This window comes from Phyllopteryx taeniolatus, chromosome 12, assembly GCF_024500385.1.
Source record: "Phyllopteryx taeniolatus isolate TA_2022b chromosome 12, UOR_Ptae_1.2, whole genome shotgun sequence".
NCBI classification, from domain to species: domain Eukaryota; kingdom Metazoa; phylum Chordata; class Actinopteri; order Syngnathiformes; family Syngnathidae; genus Phyllopteryx; species Phyllopteryx taeniolatus.
The window spans coordinates 14,664,967-14,682,737 of NC_084513.1; the positions used below are offsets into that span (position 1 = coordinate 14,664,967).

The window sequence follows — 17,771 nt, forward strand, 5'->3', positions numbered from 1 at the left end:
GGTTTCTACTGTCTGCTGAAATTAACCATTGTACTAAATGAGATGAATGAAGTCTCATATTTTTTCCATTGCCTTTATTTTTAAATCATTTTATATTTAAAAACATAATAAGGACACTGACACGTATGTGCCTCTTTTCAGGTGTGATCATTGACAAACCTTAGCTACTAGATTTATTGCCGAAAACAAACAGAGGCTCATTGTTGAAAGCAGCAACACCCTGCAAACAAAGTAAGCTACATTTAGTCCAGCTGGCTACCTGTTGCAATCTGCTTTCTTGCTGCCCACCTTGTCCCTCATTTTTTTGTGGCCTTCATTTACACGCCCGGACCATGGAAACGTTTTGACTTTTTATCCCCAGCATGGACTAATTATATTTAGTGAAAGGTGAGTTTTTAAGTAGGGTAGACGACGTTCCCTCTCACATTGCTGATCTTAAATCATGTTTTATGACGTCGCAGTTTTGATATTTCCTAATCGGAGTTAGCTAATTACAGCTACCAAAATCCAAAATGATAAACTACAACTACTTGTTGAATAGTAAAGCTTAGTAATTATCGAATATAAAAACATAATATGGATATAAAAAAATACTATCGAAAAGTCCAAGTGCTTAAAGTTAAAAAGTAATAACAAAATTAAGTAAAAATCGATTTAAGCAAGCAGTTGTCGCCGTCCTTAATTGTGTTCCATTTATGCTAGTTAGCATGTCGTCCCCGGTTAGAAGTAAAAGAGTGGGTGTTCACCCCACCAGAGGAATAAAAAAATATATATGAAGATTTTAATGTGAGTACCTGTATGTGTGCACCTATAACGCTGTAGTGGGCACTCACCTGTACGTTGCAATGGAGTCCTTACCAGTGGGATGGACAGTGCACGCCTGTGATCAGGAGGGAGATGGAGCAGGCCTGCTGAAAGGGGGAAATTCAGGTAGCACAAACCCTCATGAGCATGATCTGTTCCATGAGGATGCCCAGGTAAAATCAGACTCCTTCAATGTGTTTTTCTTTAATGTTTTACATGTATAGCTCTTTTTTTTCTCTGCAAAAAGGAATTCAGTAAACCAAAAAACTGCAAGTAATCACCCCCACAAATTTATGTAATTGCCTACTCACTATATATCAGTAGTTTAAACTGTTAATGCGGTTTACCACAAACTGTGGTCCCAAAACTCCTTATCATTTCAAACTCATCTAACAACATTACTTTTAAAAATACATCCCTTAGCCTATAAATCATTCATTTATTCATTCATCTTCCGTTTCGCTTATCGTCACTAGGGTCGCGGGCGTGCTGGAGCCTATCCCAACTATCTTCGGGCGAGAGGCAGGGTACACCTTGAACTGGTCGCCAGCCAATTGCAGGGCACATATAAACAAACAACCATTTGCACTCACATTCACGCCTACGGGCAATTTAAAGTCTTCAATTAACCTACCCTGCATGTTTTTGGGATGTGGGAGGAAACCGGAGTGCACGGAGAAAACCCATGCAGGCACGGGGAGAACATGCAAACTCCACACAAGCGGGCTGGCATTTGAACCCCGGTCCTCAGAGCTGTGAGGCAGATGTGCTAACCAGTCATCCGCCGTGCCGCCCCTATAAATCATTTGATTTATTGGCTGGCAACCAGTTCAGGGTGTACCCCGCCTCCTGCCCGATGACAGCTGGGATAGGCTCCAGCACGCCCGCGACCCTCGTGAGGAGAAGCGGCTCAGAAAATGGATGGATGGATATATATATATATATATATACACACACGTATACAGGAAGTGTGAGGACACTGACGTGTATGTCACCGTTTCACAATGTGTGAAAATACTAATTGTCAAGCAATAACCAAGACCTCTGTCATCTACGGTGGCCTGGAAGTGCAAAACAATATAACAAATTGTGAAACACTTTTACATTTCAGAAGACAAATTAACAAAAGCCAAAACACTTTTTCACTTCACTTTTACAAATTAACAAAAGCCAAAACACTTTTACATTTCAGAAATCACAGTAACAAAAGACAAAACAAATTACAATTGAGACGACCCGGAAAGGGAACATCCCATTTCACAAATATTCTTGGAAATCCCACAGCCTCTCTCGGGAAGACCCGCCCCCCTTCAACATGATTGGCTCCTGCATCGTAGGAAGGGTATGCTACACAGATGTAACAAGATGTCCATCCCAAATATAATAAAAAACTAAGAAGTTTACTATGGTTAGGTTTAGGACTAGGGTTGGGGTTAATGCAGTTTAGGATGAGTTAAGGCTGGGATTATGTTGGTTAAGGCTGGCGCACACCGAGCACCGCCGCCGACCCCTCCCGAACTATGACGCAGTGTGCGTGGTTTGGCAACTGCTTCCTTGAGCGTCCGATCGGTCGACCACTGGTCTTGACACGATTCAAAATTCTAATCTCCTTTGCACGGCGTCTTCACATCCCAGTTTACATTCAATCAATATGCACAGAAGCTTTCCCCTAGGGTAACTACATTTCCTAGTTTGCGAGCTGTGCCGCCGCGTTGCCTTGGCTCAAGCCAAATAAATAGTATGTAAAGCATCAAATGTTGTTTTAAGTCAATACTAACCTATATTCATAATGTATAATGTTCATGTTCATGAAAAAGCGAAGTATGTGACCAGAATGTACATTCAAATGAATGGAGCCGGCAGCTTCTTTTCAAATATCCACAGTTTCCCTTTAATTCTTGACAGCATGCTCTCTTTAACAACCTGCTTCTTCCTTAACTCTTAATCTATCTTTTTATGGTTTAAGAAATGTGATCAAGTACAGAATATTGTATATACAGCATCAAACACCTATACAGGCTCGCTGTTCAGGGCATCCATATATACAATCGCTATTTGGGATGGACATCTCGTTACATCTGCGTAGCCTACCCTTCGGGTGACGCAGGAGACAATCATGTTGAAGCGGGGCGGGTCTTGCCGAGAAAGGGCGTGGGATTTCTAAGAATGTGTGTGAAATGGGACGTTCCCTTTCTGGGTTTTCTCAATTGTAATTTGTTTTGTCTTTTGTACAACGGTTTCTGCTTTGGTTAATGTGTTTTCTGAAATGTAAAAGTGTTTTGGTTTTTGTTAATTTGTTTTCTGAAGTGTACAAGTGTTTCGGTTTTTTGTTCATTTGTTTTGTGACCTGTACAAGTGTTTCTGCTTTTGTTCACTTGTTTTCTGAAATGTAAAAGTGTTTTCACAATTTGTTATATTGATTTGCACTTCCAGGCCACCGTAGATGACAGAGGTCTTGGCTAACCATCAAATAGCTTGAGCTTTTTAATGGCCCACTGAGCAGAGCAAAAACATACACATGAGGTGATGACTCTCTGTAACTTCTGCTAACAACCCAGACTAAATTTAACTCCTCCTTGACACAAAATGATTTCAATAAATTCAGATGTATCACTTCAATATACTTCTTTGGCATCAATTACTACTTATTACCCAGGGCTTTGGTGCATCTTGTGGCATTTTAGAGTGATACAGAAAGAGTACAACATATCCCAGAGTGCTGTGAAAAGGGGAGATTTTCATCAAATAGCTGAGGATAGGTTACACAGAAAGTAGATAAGTACGTAGGTGAATTTTTGATTAGTGAATGTCCAGTCTGTCATTTTAAGGCCCGATTTTGTTTATGCATGACATTTATCATAATTAACTCTAAAAATTTGTCAAGGCAAACCTGTACAGTTTTATTACAGAGGATAGAGAGGTTTTACTAAGTAAATTGACATTTGCTTACATTTGTTTTATTAAAAGCCTTCGCCCATTGTGCAAATACAAGTTTGGCTTTCATATGGCAGTAGTCAGTGTTGACATTTCATTATTCTTATGTTAGTCACCTGCTTGAAGGCAAAATAAAAATGTAAAAAGTCAAATTAATAAAAGACTTTAGTTACTTAAAGATAAAATCAAAACAAATTATATTTTAAAAAACACATCTTACTATTGGCCTGCAGTTTCATTATTTATTAATGATGTCATAGTCAAACCTGTAATGTTTCTACATCCATGGCTCTCAGCAGTCCAGTCAGCCATGGTGGAGAATCAAAATCTTTGTGTGGGAGCCGCTTCTCTTTGGAACCTGGGATGGTGTCTTCACCACGTGCATGATTAACATCTTTGGTGTTGTCTTGTTCCTCCGTACTGGCTACTTAGTGGTGAGTTATACTACTACTACTATTACTACTACTACAGTTAAACCTCAGAATTTGAATGCCTCTGAGGTTGAACCAAGATGCTGAGAATATGTTGTGACACTTAGGCTCATAGCTTTTTGTGGGGGATTTTGTCATTGTTGCCCATGTTCCCTCTTTTTGTGATCGGCTAAGAGCATTGACAAAGAAGAACAATGACCATAGAACAAGATCCATCCATTTTCAACACCGCTTATCCTGGTTAGGGTCGCGGGACGCTGGAGCCTATCCCAGCTGACTTCGGGCGAAAGGCAGACTACACCCTGAACTGGTTGCCAGTCAGTCGCAGGGCACATATAGACACGGACAACCATTCGCACTCACATTCACACCGTCACTGAGTGGGAACTGAACCCACGCTGCAGGCGAGTGTACCACTACACCATCAGTGACATAGAACAAGATTGAACACATTAAGTTTAAGTGATGGGTAGAGTGCACTGGTTTCTGTAAGCATACCACTACTGGAAAGATGATACTGTCTTCTTTCACTTAATGCATAGTTGAGTTGTTAGTACGAAACCAGTGTGAAAGTTCATTTGCCCACGTGTTAATAAATCTACTACCTTCAAAACATAATGTTCCTGTTGCTTCTTCCAATGTTTCACTTAAATCTCTTAATTAGTTCACATAGTTCCTTATGACATTGGACGACAGACTGCTTGCACTCCATAAACACGTTTGTGTTTTATCAGCCTTTCAAATCACAAAATGCACTGCGAATATGGGCCCTCTAAATACTCAAAACACACATGGAAAATTAAACAGAATGTCATGAGCATATAACTATCCACATAATGATATAAAGCTAGTTGAAAAGGAGCGGTTTCCCTTTAAGTGTGTTAGCACTCTCGCACAGTGTCACTTATTTGGAGATACCCCACGATTCAACTTGACAGGTAAAGGAAAGACTGACCCTATGGACATAAGGGGTTTCTTATCGGTGTTATCTTTGTGAACAGTGGCTTCTCTGTGTTGACAGTGGAAAAATGAGAACATAAGCAAAGCTTACTGTTGTGTTCTGTATTTTCTCAAAAAAGTGTCCTGTACTCCAATGCCTCAATGTATAATGTATAAGTAATTAAGTTATTAAGCCGCAGGCCACTATTTGAAGAAATAGGGTATGTATATGTTTGGTGTTGCAGCGTTGGTTAACTATCTTCCAGGGCAACACAGGTGTGCTGCTCGGGATGCTTCTGGTGTCCATGGTGGTTCTATTTGCTTTGGTCACAGTGATGTCTGGGATTGGAGTGTGTGAGTACTGCGGGGTGGGCAGTGGAGGTGTGTACTCCATGATCTCCACAGTCCTTGGGGGCAGGGTGGGGGGCACTGTAGGCCTCCTCTATGTATTTGGACAGGTGGGTAACAGATTTGGATTCACAACTTTTTTGTCACGTAAGTCCATTGTCCACATTTGAGTAAATCTGACCACGTTGCCTTTCATCTGCCGTAGTGTGTCGCCGGAGCCATGTACATCACAGGCTTTTCTGAGTCGGTGGCAGAGCTGCTGGGTCTTCAGAGCGAGTGGGCAGTGCGAGCCATGTCAGCTGCAGTATTTCTTGCCCTTCTTGGAATCAACCTGGCAGGTGTCAAGTGGATTGTGCGACTCCAACTGCTGTTGCTGGCGGTGCTAGCCGTCTCCACCCTGGACTTTGTCATTGGCACCTTCACCCACCTTGACCCAGGTAAGACAACCGTCATGTACGTACACTTGAGTAGTTGAGTAACAGCACGAGGTATCACGGGATTATCGTTGGATAAACTCAATTTGCAAGACATACTGCCGGATGTGTTTTTTTAAATTGTTTTTTAATTTGTTTTGTATTTATTTTTTACCTTTGTATTGATCAATCGACTGCTTTTCAGTGTTTTTCAGTGCTTTTCCCGCTGTAACAAGTTATTTCTTTTAGTTAATTTAAAGGGAGTACCATACAGTAGTCTTCAGAAGGTGTCACTGTTGATCTTTTTTTATCTGAGTAGTCCAGCAGGTGTCGCTCTACTACCACCGACAAAGCCACTGTTCATGATGAATTTTCTGAAGGACATTTGAGAATAAATATGTATTTGAAGTCCAAATCTTTTTTTTTTTTTTTTTTTTTTTTTATGTACTTTTTTTTCACTGCAGTTTGATATACTTGCCATTTAGAAATTATGAGGATTTTTTTTTTTAGTTGATCCAGTTTTTGAGCTGGTTTACAGGAAGTACAATTTCCTGTTCTGACTGATTATCCATGTCCTGTCCAGTAGGAAGAGATAGAGGTATGTCACAAGTCAATTTGTTTCCGATCATAAAATATTGTGTGTGTCAAAAAATTGTCTCCAATCCAACTATATGGCGAGCACATCTTAAAACTAATTTTGTAGATCAACAGATTATGTATCCTAATACTGAACTACTACCTAAAATAATCACATGTCCAGGTTTTTCCAGTTAAGGGCTGAGTGTTGTGGTGACCTCATGGTTGGCAGGTGGCCAGCAGGTCCCTTAGCTGGCTGGAACAGCCCAGATTAGGCTGCACTCACTCAACACTCAGTCACATCCTGAAGGAAGAGAAGCCTCTGTGGTCAGTGGTCACCATTTGCCACCACAACCGAGGTGGTAAATTATATCAAAACTTTAAGGCACAATGTTAATGCTATGTTGCAACATTAATGCAAATTCTTGATATGGTTGGGTTTATTCAATTTTACTTATGTGAGTGATATAATAATTTGGCATCAATAAGACTATTTGGGGTCCAATGATTACTTTGTCAGTCATACTCCACTCCCACAGTTCATTCGTTTGTCCCCATTTCTGTGGAAATCCACACCAGAGTTAAAAGTTCCTTTTCTTGCCTATATCAACTGTGGTTAAATGTAATCTGTCTTTAGAAATGTATGAATATATCAGGACTTTGTCATGCCCAATGGGAGGAGGATTTCTCAATTGTAATTCATTTTGACTCTTTGAGTACACCAAAAGTGCCAAGTTATTGTCTGCGCAACCGCATCAACTTTGACCACAACACTCTCATTATGATGCAAGCAAAGCCGTTGTGTGTAGTTGAAGACTTTTCCCCGAAGGAAGCTATAATGTGGTCCTAGGGGCACGGCGTTAGGGTGTTAACCAGACTCACCCACATATTTCCAAAATGACAAAGAAAGAAAGCTGGAGTTCATATGAAAGGCCAGCCTGTACCCTCGCAACCAATATGGGTCTCTGTGCTCCTCACTAATGTGGAGATGCCAGTCATCTCAGTGGGACCTGCCTCACCGCTGTAACCTCACCGCTTGATGATGCGGGTGAACGTGGGTGACAAAGAGTTCAGGCAGAGGGAGAGGCCTCAGACACATGTAATCTGCATTCCAGTGTGTATCAAAGGAATTCTAAGCACAGAGAGGAGCCCCCTTTCTATTCTTATGCACCCTTCCTCACACAATATGGAAACAGTCAATTCACTGTCTTATTTGCATTTCAACATTCGTCAGACCGCAGAGCAAGAGCCACTTACCACCACTTAAGTCACATTACACAAAGTAGGGAACGGACCTTTTGTGTAAGTTTCCTTGATCTGAACAAAGGAATTAATAGATTTTTTTTTTTTTAGGTATTTTTCAGAAAAGTATGTTTTTCCACATAGATCCATTATTTTCAAGAACGATTACCATATAGGACTTTTCTTTTTAAACAAATGCTTTGTAACAAAAGAAACAAACAGTCGTGCCTGACGCTGAACTCATCCTCTACAGCAGTGATTTAATTCACAGGGTGTCGTGGCACAGTAATGTGTCGTGAGAAAGGTTTCTGCAGAAAATGATTAAATTTCACTTAATTTGCCGGAACATTATCATTTGTTAATTCAAGGGAATCTTTGTTCATCTATCCATGCCAGCAATGTATAGTGACAGACAGCAATTAAACCTTCTTCCATTAGATGGCAGAAGGTACAACAAACCTGTGAATCCACCTGTTGCCCCTCATACAAAGGAATAAGGCATGGCTTCTTGCATTTAAATCAGCTTGGTGTTCAATTAAACAAGCCCAGATTTCACACTGAGTAGAATATAATTTACTCAAGCATTGTATGTCATTTTTAGCATTGGTAGTCCTATTAAAACAATCCAATTCAAATAACTTAAATGAGTTTCTTACATGGTTATGTTAATCTTCAATTGGCAGGAAACATTCACCTTAAAACCTTATGGCATTCCTTGATCATTTATCACCATGTGCATTGTATCAGCTATAGCAAGGGCTCTACACCCCTTTTCCCCCCAAAACAAATGAGGTAATCTCTGCACTTCCCATCTTTAGGCACAGTTTTAATACTGTATCTGTTCAGTCCACAGTTGAGCTGAAACAGGCAGAGGCGTGAATTTGTAATGAGGGCGGAGTGTTAATGTGTAGTGCACACTGACTGTGTTAGATTTTGCGATTCTGATTGTTTGCATAGACGGTGGTGTCACATGGGAACACAATGAAATAGAGTTGGGTCTTCTATTGCAGTCTTTTTTTCATGTTCCCCTGAAATTCCTGTTCTGGGTTCCATGCACTTTATAACCTCTATAATCCAGCTGTTTTGGTTTTGTGTTGTCCTTTTGAAACAAAAGAAAAACGTTCATGCTTGTTTCCCTCTTTTTTCCCTTTTTTTTTTTTTAAATTCAAACTTGGAAGCTGCACAGCTTCTGAAAAGGGTGGTTACTTCCTTTTGGATAAACATGTCATTAATCTGAAAGAACACATTCTTTCCCATCGCAGGATAATCAAGGGGGAAATGTCCGGTGTTGGCGAAGCACTTCAGAGTCAATAAAAGGCCTCCAGCAATGCAGAACAATCTATCCCTATGCAATTTAGACTATCACTAAATAGTTTAAAAGTAAAGACACATGTTGGGTGTAGGAGCTATTATGCTGTTGTGATTGAGCATTGGACATTTTTATTTAGATCAATTTTAATGAGTTTAGACAGTATATCCAATTAAGAACTCTCTTGAATAATATCAAACAGAAGTTGGCTTATGTAGTTAAGGGAGGTCAAAAGTCAAATCAATGCACATTTCTTTTGAGTGCACTACAGGGCACAATGTTCATTAGATTTTCTATCTTTCAGGGATCCTTCTATGTCAAAGCACGCAGCCTGGCAATTTAAATGGTATTTGACTAAGATGTTTGTGGTAGCTCAGGAAGCACATTTTCCATCTCTCACACTTAACGGATGATCTTCAAATGTTCATGGGTTTTTTCCTTGTCAATTTTGAATGGTTACCTGGCCAAGTTGGCTCGATCCATCGGTTCCTTTCAGCCAAATTTCGTCATTAATTTTACTGCACCGGGTGATTTATGCAACAGTCATGGCTGCACGCAAATGATAACCAGTACTACAAGTGTTTACAATTATTTCCTGTCAGCCATGTCAGTAGGTCAGAGGTTAAAACTGTTGTATTAGGACAGAAAAGCTGGTCCTCATGCCATAAGGTTCCATAATGATGGGCTTTGTGTTGTGCTACCTCCTCTTTTAGCACATGGTTTCATTGGTTATTCTGTTGGTCTGCTCAGCCGCAACACACTACCTGATTACAGCCCAGGAGAAAATTTCTTCACAGTCTTCGGGGTCTTTTTCCCTGCTGCTACAGGTGGGTGTGCCTGCTCATTGATTATTAAAGTACAACCGTAGACTGGACAATAGACTTTTAATGTTGTTTACATTCCCCTGTGTGTGTGTGTGTGTGTGTGTGTGTGTGTGTGTGTGTGTGTGTCTGTCTGTCTGTCTGTCTGTCTGTCTGTCTGTCTGTCTGCCTGTCTGTCTGTGTGTCTGTGTGTGTGTAGGTGTTATGTCAGGCTTCAACATGAGCTCAGACCTGCAGCGGGCCGAACACAACATCCCTTTGGGAACACTGACAGCTGTTTTCACCTCGTATGATAAACGCACACTGGCCCGCACACAACAAGACTTTAAAATACAAAAAAAGCTGAACAGAGACAGGCCAGGACAAGTGTTTTTCCTTGAATTGTTAACTGTTGTTAGTGAGACAATATCTCCATAAGGTGCCTTTAAGACTTGGACATTTCGCCCCCCAAAAATCAGCTATTCTTTGGAACCTCATTTATATTGTATTACGTTGTAAATGCAAACTGGGAGAACTTTCTCACTTTTGTAAAACAAAAAGTACTAATTAACTCCAAGGAGACAATGTACAAGCTAACAGCAATTTGCAGTACGTGAGCTTGCTGACAGCTTGGACAATGACAGGGTGGACATTTTTTGCAATGAGCATTTTATGAGCACATGGTGGCTTTAGTAACATGATTCAGTTAGCAAACCAACTGTGTGCTGTGTAAAAAGTATTTTTATTGATTTTATAGATTTTTATATTGGTTGATATTTCACTATGTCAGAGGAGAATAATGAGCCTGTCACCATCCAACTACACACTTAAATTGATGAAACGTAAAATATTTACTCTACAACTAGCCACTGTTTAAGCCTCTACTGAAGACAGACAAAATGCTGGTTGTGAAAATAAAGTAACAGTACATGATGACTTACTCATTCTTTCAAATAACTTGTGGATAGTAAAACCATATAAAAAATATGTTTAGTATCATTTAACCACTTATTACACATACTGTACTTAACAGAACGGTGTGTGTGATAAAATGATACACGTTCAACCAAGCCAAATCTGATGAAATGAAGGAAATGCATTTTAAGGGATTTATCATTGTACTGGTATGTTTGTAAATGTTTGTACACTAATGAGACCTGAGTTCCATTAGTCTGCTGCATTTTCATGATGATGCAGTGATCCTGATGAGGACACTAAAGGGACGTCATAGTAATATTGACCCGAATACGTTTTAATAAAAAACTATGCATTTTACACAAATTTCAAACAACAAATCTCATCACAAAATGTAATAAATTCATACAGTACATTATCTACATCTACCAAAGCTCATATTTGGTGTATCTGGAAGTGGAAAATTATGTTCATATGATTTTGCCACCATATCCGTTACATAGCTCATCCTTGATTATCGCCATCAGCACAGCATGTCCTCACTTTTAGCAATGTGTGACTGTCATAATGTTGGAAGGAATGCTCACTCATATCGTTTTCATCATTTTTTACTCATGTGATAGTGTTTTAAAATGTAGTCCCACAAATGGGGACACATGCTGTCACAAGGCAAGATCACAAAGAGTGGTGATGTTTATAAAAAAAAGAAAAAAAAAAAGGCCAACATCCCTGGAGAGAACAAAATCCCTGTGGTTCTTTTTTCCAAATACCCAAGTGTTTTTGCACAGTTCTTACAGTAACATGATGGGGGGGAAAGAAACAGTTGTAGAATTAAGTGTGGTGCACTGTTGGTGACCCACAGGTGGTTCCTGTATCTGGTCTTTGTCTTCCTCCTTGGGGCCATATGTACGAGAGAAGCTCTGCGCTACGACTTCTTGATAGCAGAAAAGGTAACAATCCGTCACTGCAGAGATGAGACAGGTTCCGCTTAAACAAAAACCTCAATGTTATCATGAATATAAGTCGACTTTGTATGTTAAACATGAACCACCTTAGAAAATACAAAGACTACTTAGTCTGAAACCCCCCGCCCGCCGCAAAAAACTATTAACTCTCTCTGAAAGCCTCTATTTACACTATCTGCCGATTTTATATTATACACTGTCACCTGCCAGGCATCATTCCGTGCAATTTTCTCCCATTGAATGTGAATGTGAATATGTTATCACTTTTAATATCAATGTTAGAGGTTTTTGGAACGTTATGTGTAATTTATAGCTATTGAAGCTTCTGATTTTTACTGTCTTCATCCAACTACATTTTCACAATTGAATCTTTAGAAGTAGGATTTTGTCTATTCAGCCATATTATATTTTTTGTTTGTAATATTTGAGCTAATGCATTTTTATTCCAATGTACATTACACAATAAATTACAAGGGTAAGGCTTCATCAGGGGCTGTGCTACGGATGCATTTGTGCATCAATCTAGCTTAAAAATTGTGTGTATTTCGAGTTCAACCTTGTTGTAAAGAATGTTGCAAATGCATGCAATCAGCCTATTAATACCAAAATACTGTGTGACATAATGTCAGTAGTGACTAAAGTTAAATTCATCACAAACTGACTCATTAACCTTGACTTGTTCATCCGGGGGTTAGAGCTTGCTGTTTTTTTTTTAGTCTGACTACAGCGGAACTGGACAGGGTGTAGCTCACACCACACCCCATCCTCTTCCATGTTCTGTTTGTTTTTGCTTTTCCTTCAGGTCTCCTTGGTGGGTTTCCTGTTTCTGCTGGGCCTCTACGTGTCCTCCCTGGCTTCCTGCATGGGCGGCCTTTACGGAGCGCCTAGGATCCTGCAGTGCATCGCCCAAGAGAGGGTCATCCCTGCACTGGCCTTTCTGAGAAGAGGGGTAGGTTGGAACAATGGTGCTATACATGTAGCATTATCTGGACATAGCTGTGATGCCAATACACCTAAATTAATTACCTTACTAAGACCAGTAACTTGGTGTGTAATTAGTTTGTTCAGATACTGTAATTCAGTTTGAACTAAGAGTATACTCCTACTGATTATCAAGTTAACCAAGTTTCTGCTGAAAATAGGTAGTGCTGCATTAATTACTGTACCATAGTCTACAACATATTTGTAACAATTTAAATGCTTGTACTATTTATATCCAACAGGGGGCAAACTCCGGTTGCATCTCACTATGTTTCAATTTTAGATCCTGATTGCTAATTGAATGCAATATATGTAGCATGTTTGTATTATGGCATAAATAACTGGGTTCTGCTTTGTGGCGGTGCACTCCTATTGATTGGCAAATCGGTACCAATCAGGGTTAAGGCATACCAAAGTGTTCATATCTGAGCTAAAATGAAATCATGACATTATGTCTACTTGCTCGTCAATGAAATTCCCCTCAGTAGACTAACAAAATAAGTGTGTTAACCCTGAATGTATGGGAGGGGTGATGGTTGGACTCGTGAAGAAAAAGTCATTAATTATAGAGCGTGGACTCCACATCATAAAAGTGAGGGGACAGACTGCTGTACAGCAAGGACTCCCTCACTGCACACACAGACACACAGAGTCCTGATGACATCGTGACCCCATCCACCCCCACTTTTCCTCAGACTGGCAGCAGTGTCTAACCTCTCTCAGTGGGTTGGAATGAGGCCTGAGACATCTTGGCCCAAATCAAAGGTTCAGAACAAACGCAGGAAGGGCGACAGGCTGGACTCTGCTCCCCTGTGTGCTCTGGACCTCTGCCAGGCACATAGCGACGCTCATGTAACCGGCCGATAGGACCTAGGAAGGGAAAGCATGCTAGTTAACAAGTCGTGTCATAACAGTTTAAAAAGTCAATCTATGCATGTACAAACAAATTATTGTTGTCGATGCACTCCATCCATGCATCCATTTTCTATACCGCCTATCCTGTTTAGCTAAGCTGGACCCATCTCAGCTGACTTTGGATGAGAGACTGGTTACACCCTGGACTGCAGGTTGCCAGTCAATTGCAGAGCACATTTAGAGAACCAATCACACCCATAGGCAATTTAGAATTTTCAATTAACATGCTTGTTTGTTTACTTGTTGTGGGAAGAAGCTAGAGTACCCAGTGAAAACCAACTACAGGTACACAGAAAGGCCCAACATCGTTGGAGCCCTATAGCGGTCGAACATTTTGATAGGCAGGGACTCCTAAACGGATCGTGAGCAAGTAGAGCCAATGGTGTTTTTAAGTCCTGGCATGTTGTGACTAACCACTGTGTGAAACTGTCTAACAGAAAGGCCCTAACAAGACTCCTGTGGCAGCGATCTGTCTGACCAGCCTGCTGAGCATGGCCTTTGTTTTCATCGGCCACGTCAACGTGCTGGCACCCATCGTCACCATCAACTTCATGCTCACCTACAGCTTTATTGATTACTCCTACTTCTGTGTGGTCATGACCTTCCAGTTGAAGAACAAAGACAAAAGCACCCAGGCCCGAAGCAGCCAGCGGAGATTCACCAGACAGACCTCCAAGCCTCTGATTGAGGTCACTGCTCCTGAATATGGCAGCGGAGGAGAAAGTCCACAGAGGAAAGGCACTTTGATCGAGTTCACAAAGGACATGGATCGGATCTTTCCTTCGACCTCCAATGGAGTTTCTGGACCTGAGAAAACCTTACAAGGAAGGAGCACAAGGAAGGAAACCAAGAAGAAGCTAATGGACAGTTTTGGCTTGGAGCTGAGCAGCAGCGTGTTTGCAGATGAGCAAGCTCAGCCTCAGGAAGTACCTGAATTGGGACAAACTCAAGCCTGTCATGGTGAAAAAGATCCATCTTCTGGGCCTCACTGCACAGGTGCTTCACGCTATAAATAGTACTGTGGCGGTCAAACATAATCCATTTCTGGATGTTGGTCAATGTCCGATTAGTTTGGAAATGTCTAACTTTTATTTTCATATGAAATGATGTATAGATTGGAGAGCGATAGCATTGATTGTGTTTTTTTAATATTCAGCATTATCTCTTAACCTTTCAGTCGCTGGAGTTAAAGCAGAGCAGCAGGACTTAGAAATCAAACCCTTGCCCGATTCTGTCTATGCAAAGTTTAGCAACCACTGGATAGCTCTTATAGGTGTAAGTTTTACACAAGCATTATTTGTTCTCCCTAACTGATTTGATTGAATAATATTTCTCCATTTATTCTCATTTAGGCGTTGAGCTCCCTGTTGATCATGTTTGTTATTCAGTGGGTTTATGCACTAGCAAACATAGTCGTTGCCCTGCTGCTCTTCTTCTACATTGGTAAAACCAGCCCAGGACTACACAAAGGTGACTTCCACACTACACACTTGAGCTTTCCTGAACTTTTAAGTCTTATGTGGGCCTGGTTAATTTTTAATTAAATGACTATATTTAGGGCGGCACGGTGGGCGACTGGTTAGAGCGTCTGCCTCACACTTCTGAGGACCGGGGTTCAATCCCCGGCCCCACCTGTGTGGAGTTTGCATGTTCTCCCCGTGCCTCAGTGGGTTTTCTCCGGGCACTCCGGTTTCCTCCCACATCCCAAAAACATGCATGGTAGGTTAATTGACAACTCTAAATTGCTCGTAGGTGTGAATGTGAGTGCAAATGGTTGTTTTTTTATATGTGCCCTGCAATTGGCTGACAACCAGTTCAGGGTGTACCCCGCCTCCTGGCCGATGATAGCTGGGATAGGCTCCAGCACGCACGCGACCCTAGTGAGGAGAAGTGGCTCAGAAAAGGATGGATGGATGACTATATTTATTTCTGTGGTCTAACGATACTACATTTTACCCCATCGGTACTTACCTACTGCATATGTCTGAATAATGATGCGTTCATATTTGATAAGAAATTAAGGAGCAATTTGTGCAGTGTTGACAAAAGTGGAAAAAAAAAAACCTGGATATGCAAGTGCTTAATTTGTTGCCATTCTGATGGCCTAAACAGAGAAGCTCTACAAGTATTAAGTAAAATTATTTAAGTAAGTAAAAAAATAAATAAAATTTGGGACATTTCATGTCCAGGATCCTAGTTTTAGTTTATTCATTTTTTAATGAGCTCATCCCATCTCAATCTAACAAAAGAAAGGCCTCTATTCTATCGGACACATTCCAGTTTGATGACTTTATTCTGTGATGTAATATGAACTGATATTATACTCGGACACGGTGCTTGTAGTTGGGTTCAGTCTGGCAGCTGCTGGGGCTCAATTTTCCGAGAATAGAGGCTGTCTCGGAGTCTCACATCACTTCCAATCGTGCAGAAGCAGCGCACAACGTTTCTGCTACTTTGCGTTTAGTGCTTGTGCCACATATGGTTGATCTGATGATGCCGGCAACACATCCTGCACCTTTTACCACTCTTCTGTGCCGCTAAGATGTAGCCAAAACATCTACAGAATATTTGTTATATTATTTAATTAAACATGTTGGACTAATTGTTGTAACTAATATTTTCAGGTGTGGCGGCTCGATATAGTTTTGTCGTGTGGCTCAAATCAACATTAAACAGCATTTGGAGGTATTTTTTTTTGTACCTGCGTGTATGTATTTAAATGTGATTTTTATTTAGACATTGCTTCAGTAATGTCCTTCTAACATAGCCAATTCTGAGTTTGATCATGAGTGACACATTCTTGTCTTTGTGCCAGGAGGAGGGCGTCTCCCAGAGATGAGATCGTAGTGACACCATCTCTGTCGGGGGTCGGCATGAAAACTAAGCAGCTGACGGAGGAAAATGCTGACTTTGCGTCTCGCAACCGCTACCACCGGTCATCGTTTATCAAGAGGGATGAGATAGTGCAACCGCCACATGGGTGACTCGAGCACTACCTCTATCAATGTAAATGTGATCGGCCACTTTTCCAGCAGTGGTTATTGGAAAGCGACTCAATTGTATTGCACTGTGTGTGTGTTTGTTTACCAGTGCGAGAGACACTGCATATCTCGGACTTTGTCATATAAAAGTTGAATCGAGCTAAAGTACAATTTTGTCCTCATGTACTTTGACTTGTTTACAGAAGAACATAAAGTAAGATTGTATTTTCACTGTTCAAGTTGTTTACAGGAGAAATGATTAAACTGATCTGGAAAGTTATACTGCATGATTACAATTAATTTCTCGTTTGCTGTTTTTAACAGGGTTGATATTAGAAATGGAAAGAAAACATGACATATCAAGTCCCCAGATGCCATAAAAATATGGCCCCTTTGGGCTGTGAGTGTTACTTGAAGACATCAAAGTGAAGTCTGAGTGGATGCTTTGTAAGAGCTATGACTCATTTCTACTGCACTTTCTTGTGCTTCACCTGAGTTGGTGGAGTGACCGAAGGGTTGGCTGTTCAAATCCTCACTCCTGGTCTTGTGAGGATGAATTTGCAGTCTGATTGGTTACACAAACAGTCCCATTGCTGAAATAGTTTGTTGTATCAGCCAGCACTGCTGATTCTGAAGGCCTTGGGCAAATTAGATTGACATGGCAGCACATACTGTAAAGCAGGGGTCACTAACGCGCCGACCTTTTTGAAACTGAGAACTTCGACTTGAATCCTGAATAATGCGAAGGGCTACCAGTTTGATGCACACTTCTGAAATATCAAATTCCATTTATGTTTTTAATAACTGGCAATATTCATCCATGTGAAGATTCTAATCATGTTGATTTCTCAAAGTAACTACAAACAATGGTTTAACAAGGTAAGAAAGATAAATATCAATATGCTACACCTTATTTTTAATAGATCTCTGCTACTTCTTACATTTTCAGATGAACACTTCTACAGCATTCCAAGGAAATCACAATGCTGCATTACTGCTGAGCTGTTTTTAGAACAGGTCCTCAGGCTACTCGTGTGGTGCCTGGGGGTGACCCGGTGCCTGCGGGCACCATGTCGTTAACCTCTGACATACAGGCAGAAATTTGATCAGACAAAAAAAAAAAAATCGCACGTACTGGAAGTAATGGAGCCAAGTGAAACGCTACAAAATGAAAATAATTAGAAAACAATTACATGTAAACAAATAGTAGCATTTAGG

At 40.7% G+C, this 17,771-nt stretch overlaps 1 protein-coding gene across 7 annotated transcripts; it reads left to right on the plus strand.

Moving 5' to 3' along the window:
• The first annotated feature begins 184 nt into the window (after window positions 1–184).
• Window positions 185–16,833, plus strand: slc12a8 (solute carrier family 12 member 8). 7 transcript variants are annotated; one of them, XM_061793049.1, is made up of 14 exons: window positions 188–387; window positions 823–977; window positions 4,038–4,172; window positions 5,375–5,566; window positions 5,662–5,893; window positions 9,710–9,823; window positions 10,017–10,104; window positions 11,574–11,661; window positions 12,479–12,625; window positions 14,010–14,568; window positions 14,750–14,847; window positions 14,925–15,042; window positions 16,197–16,257; window positions 16,388–16,833. In XM_061793049.1, exons 2-14 carry the CDS (start codon window positions 846–848, stop codon window positions 16,554–16,556), a joined length of 2,133 nt encoding a protein of 710 aa, XP_061649033.1. In that variant the 5' UTR covers window positions 188–387; window positions 823–845; the 3' UTR covers window positions 16,557–16,833. The 7 variants fall into 7 exon arrangements, with proteins under 7 accessions (XP_061649038.1, XP_061649037.1, XP_061649036.1 ...); XM_061793048.1 differs by having other exon boundaries at window positions 189–387; window positions 4,035–4,172; XM_061793052.1 differs by lacking the exon at window positions 16,197–16,257 and having other exon boundaries at window positions 187–387; window positions 4,035–4,172; window positions 16,388–16,559.
• The last annotated feature ends 938 nt before the right edge of the window (window positions 16,834–17,771 follow it).

Excerpts from the sequence above, each read along its gene's own strand:
- slc12a8 (XM_061793048.1), top strand. The coding sequence starts at position 846 with ATGGAGTCCTTACCAGTGGGATGGACAGTGCACGCCTGTGATCAGGAG. Across the intron at positions 11,662-12,478 it reads ACTTCTTGATAGCAGAAAAG|GTCTCCTTGGTGGGTTTCCT; the intron begins GTAACAATCCGT and ends CTTTTCCTTCAG. Across the intron at positions 14,569-14,749 it reads TTCTGGGCCTCACTGCACAG|TCGCTGGAGTTAAAGCAGAG; the intron begins GTGCTTCACGCT and ends TTAACCTTTCAG.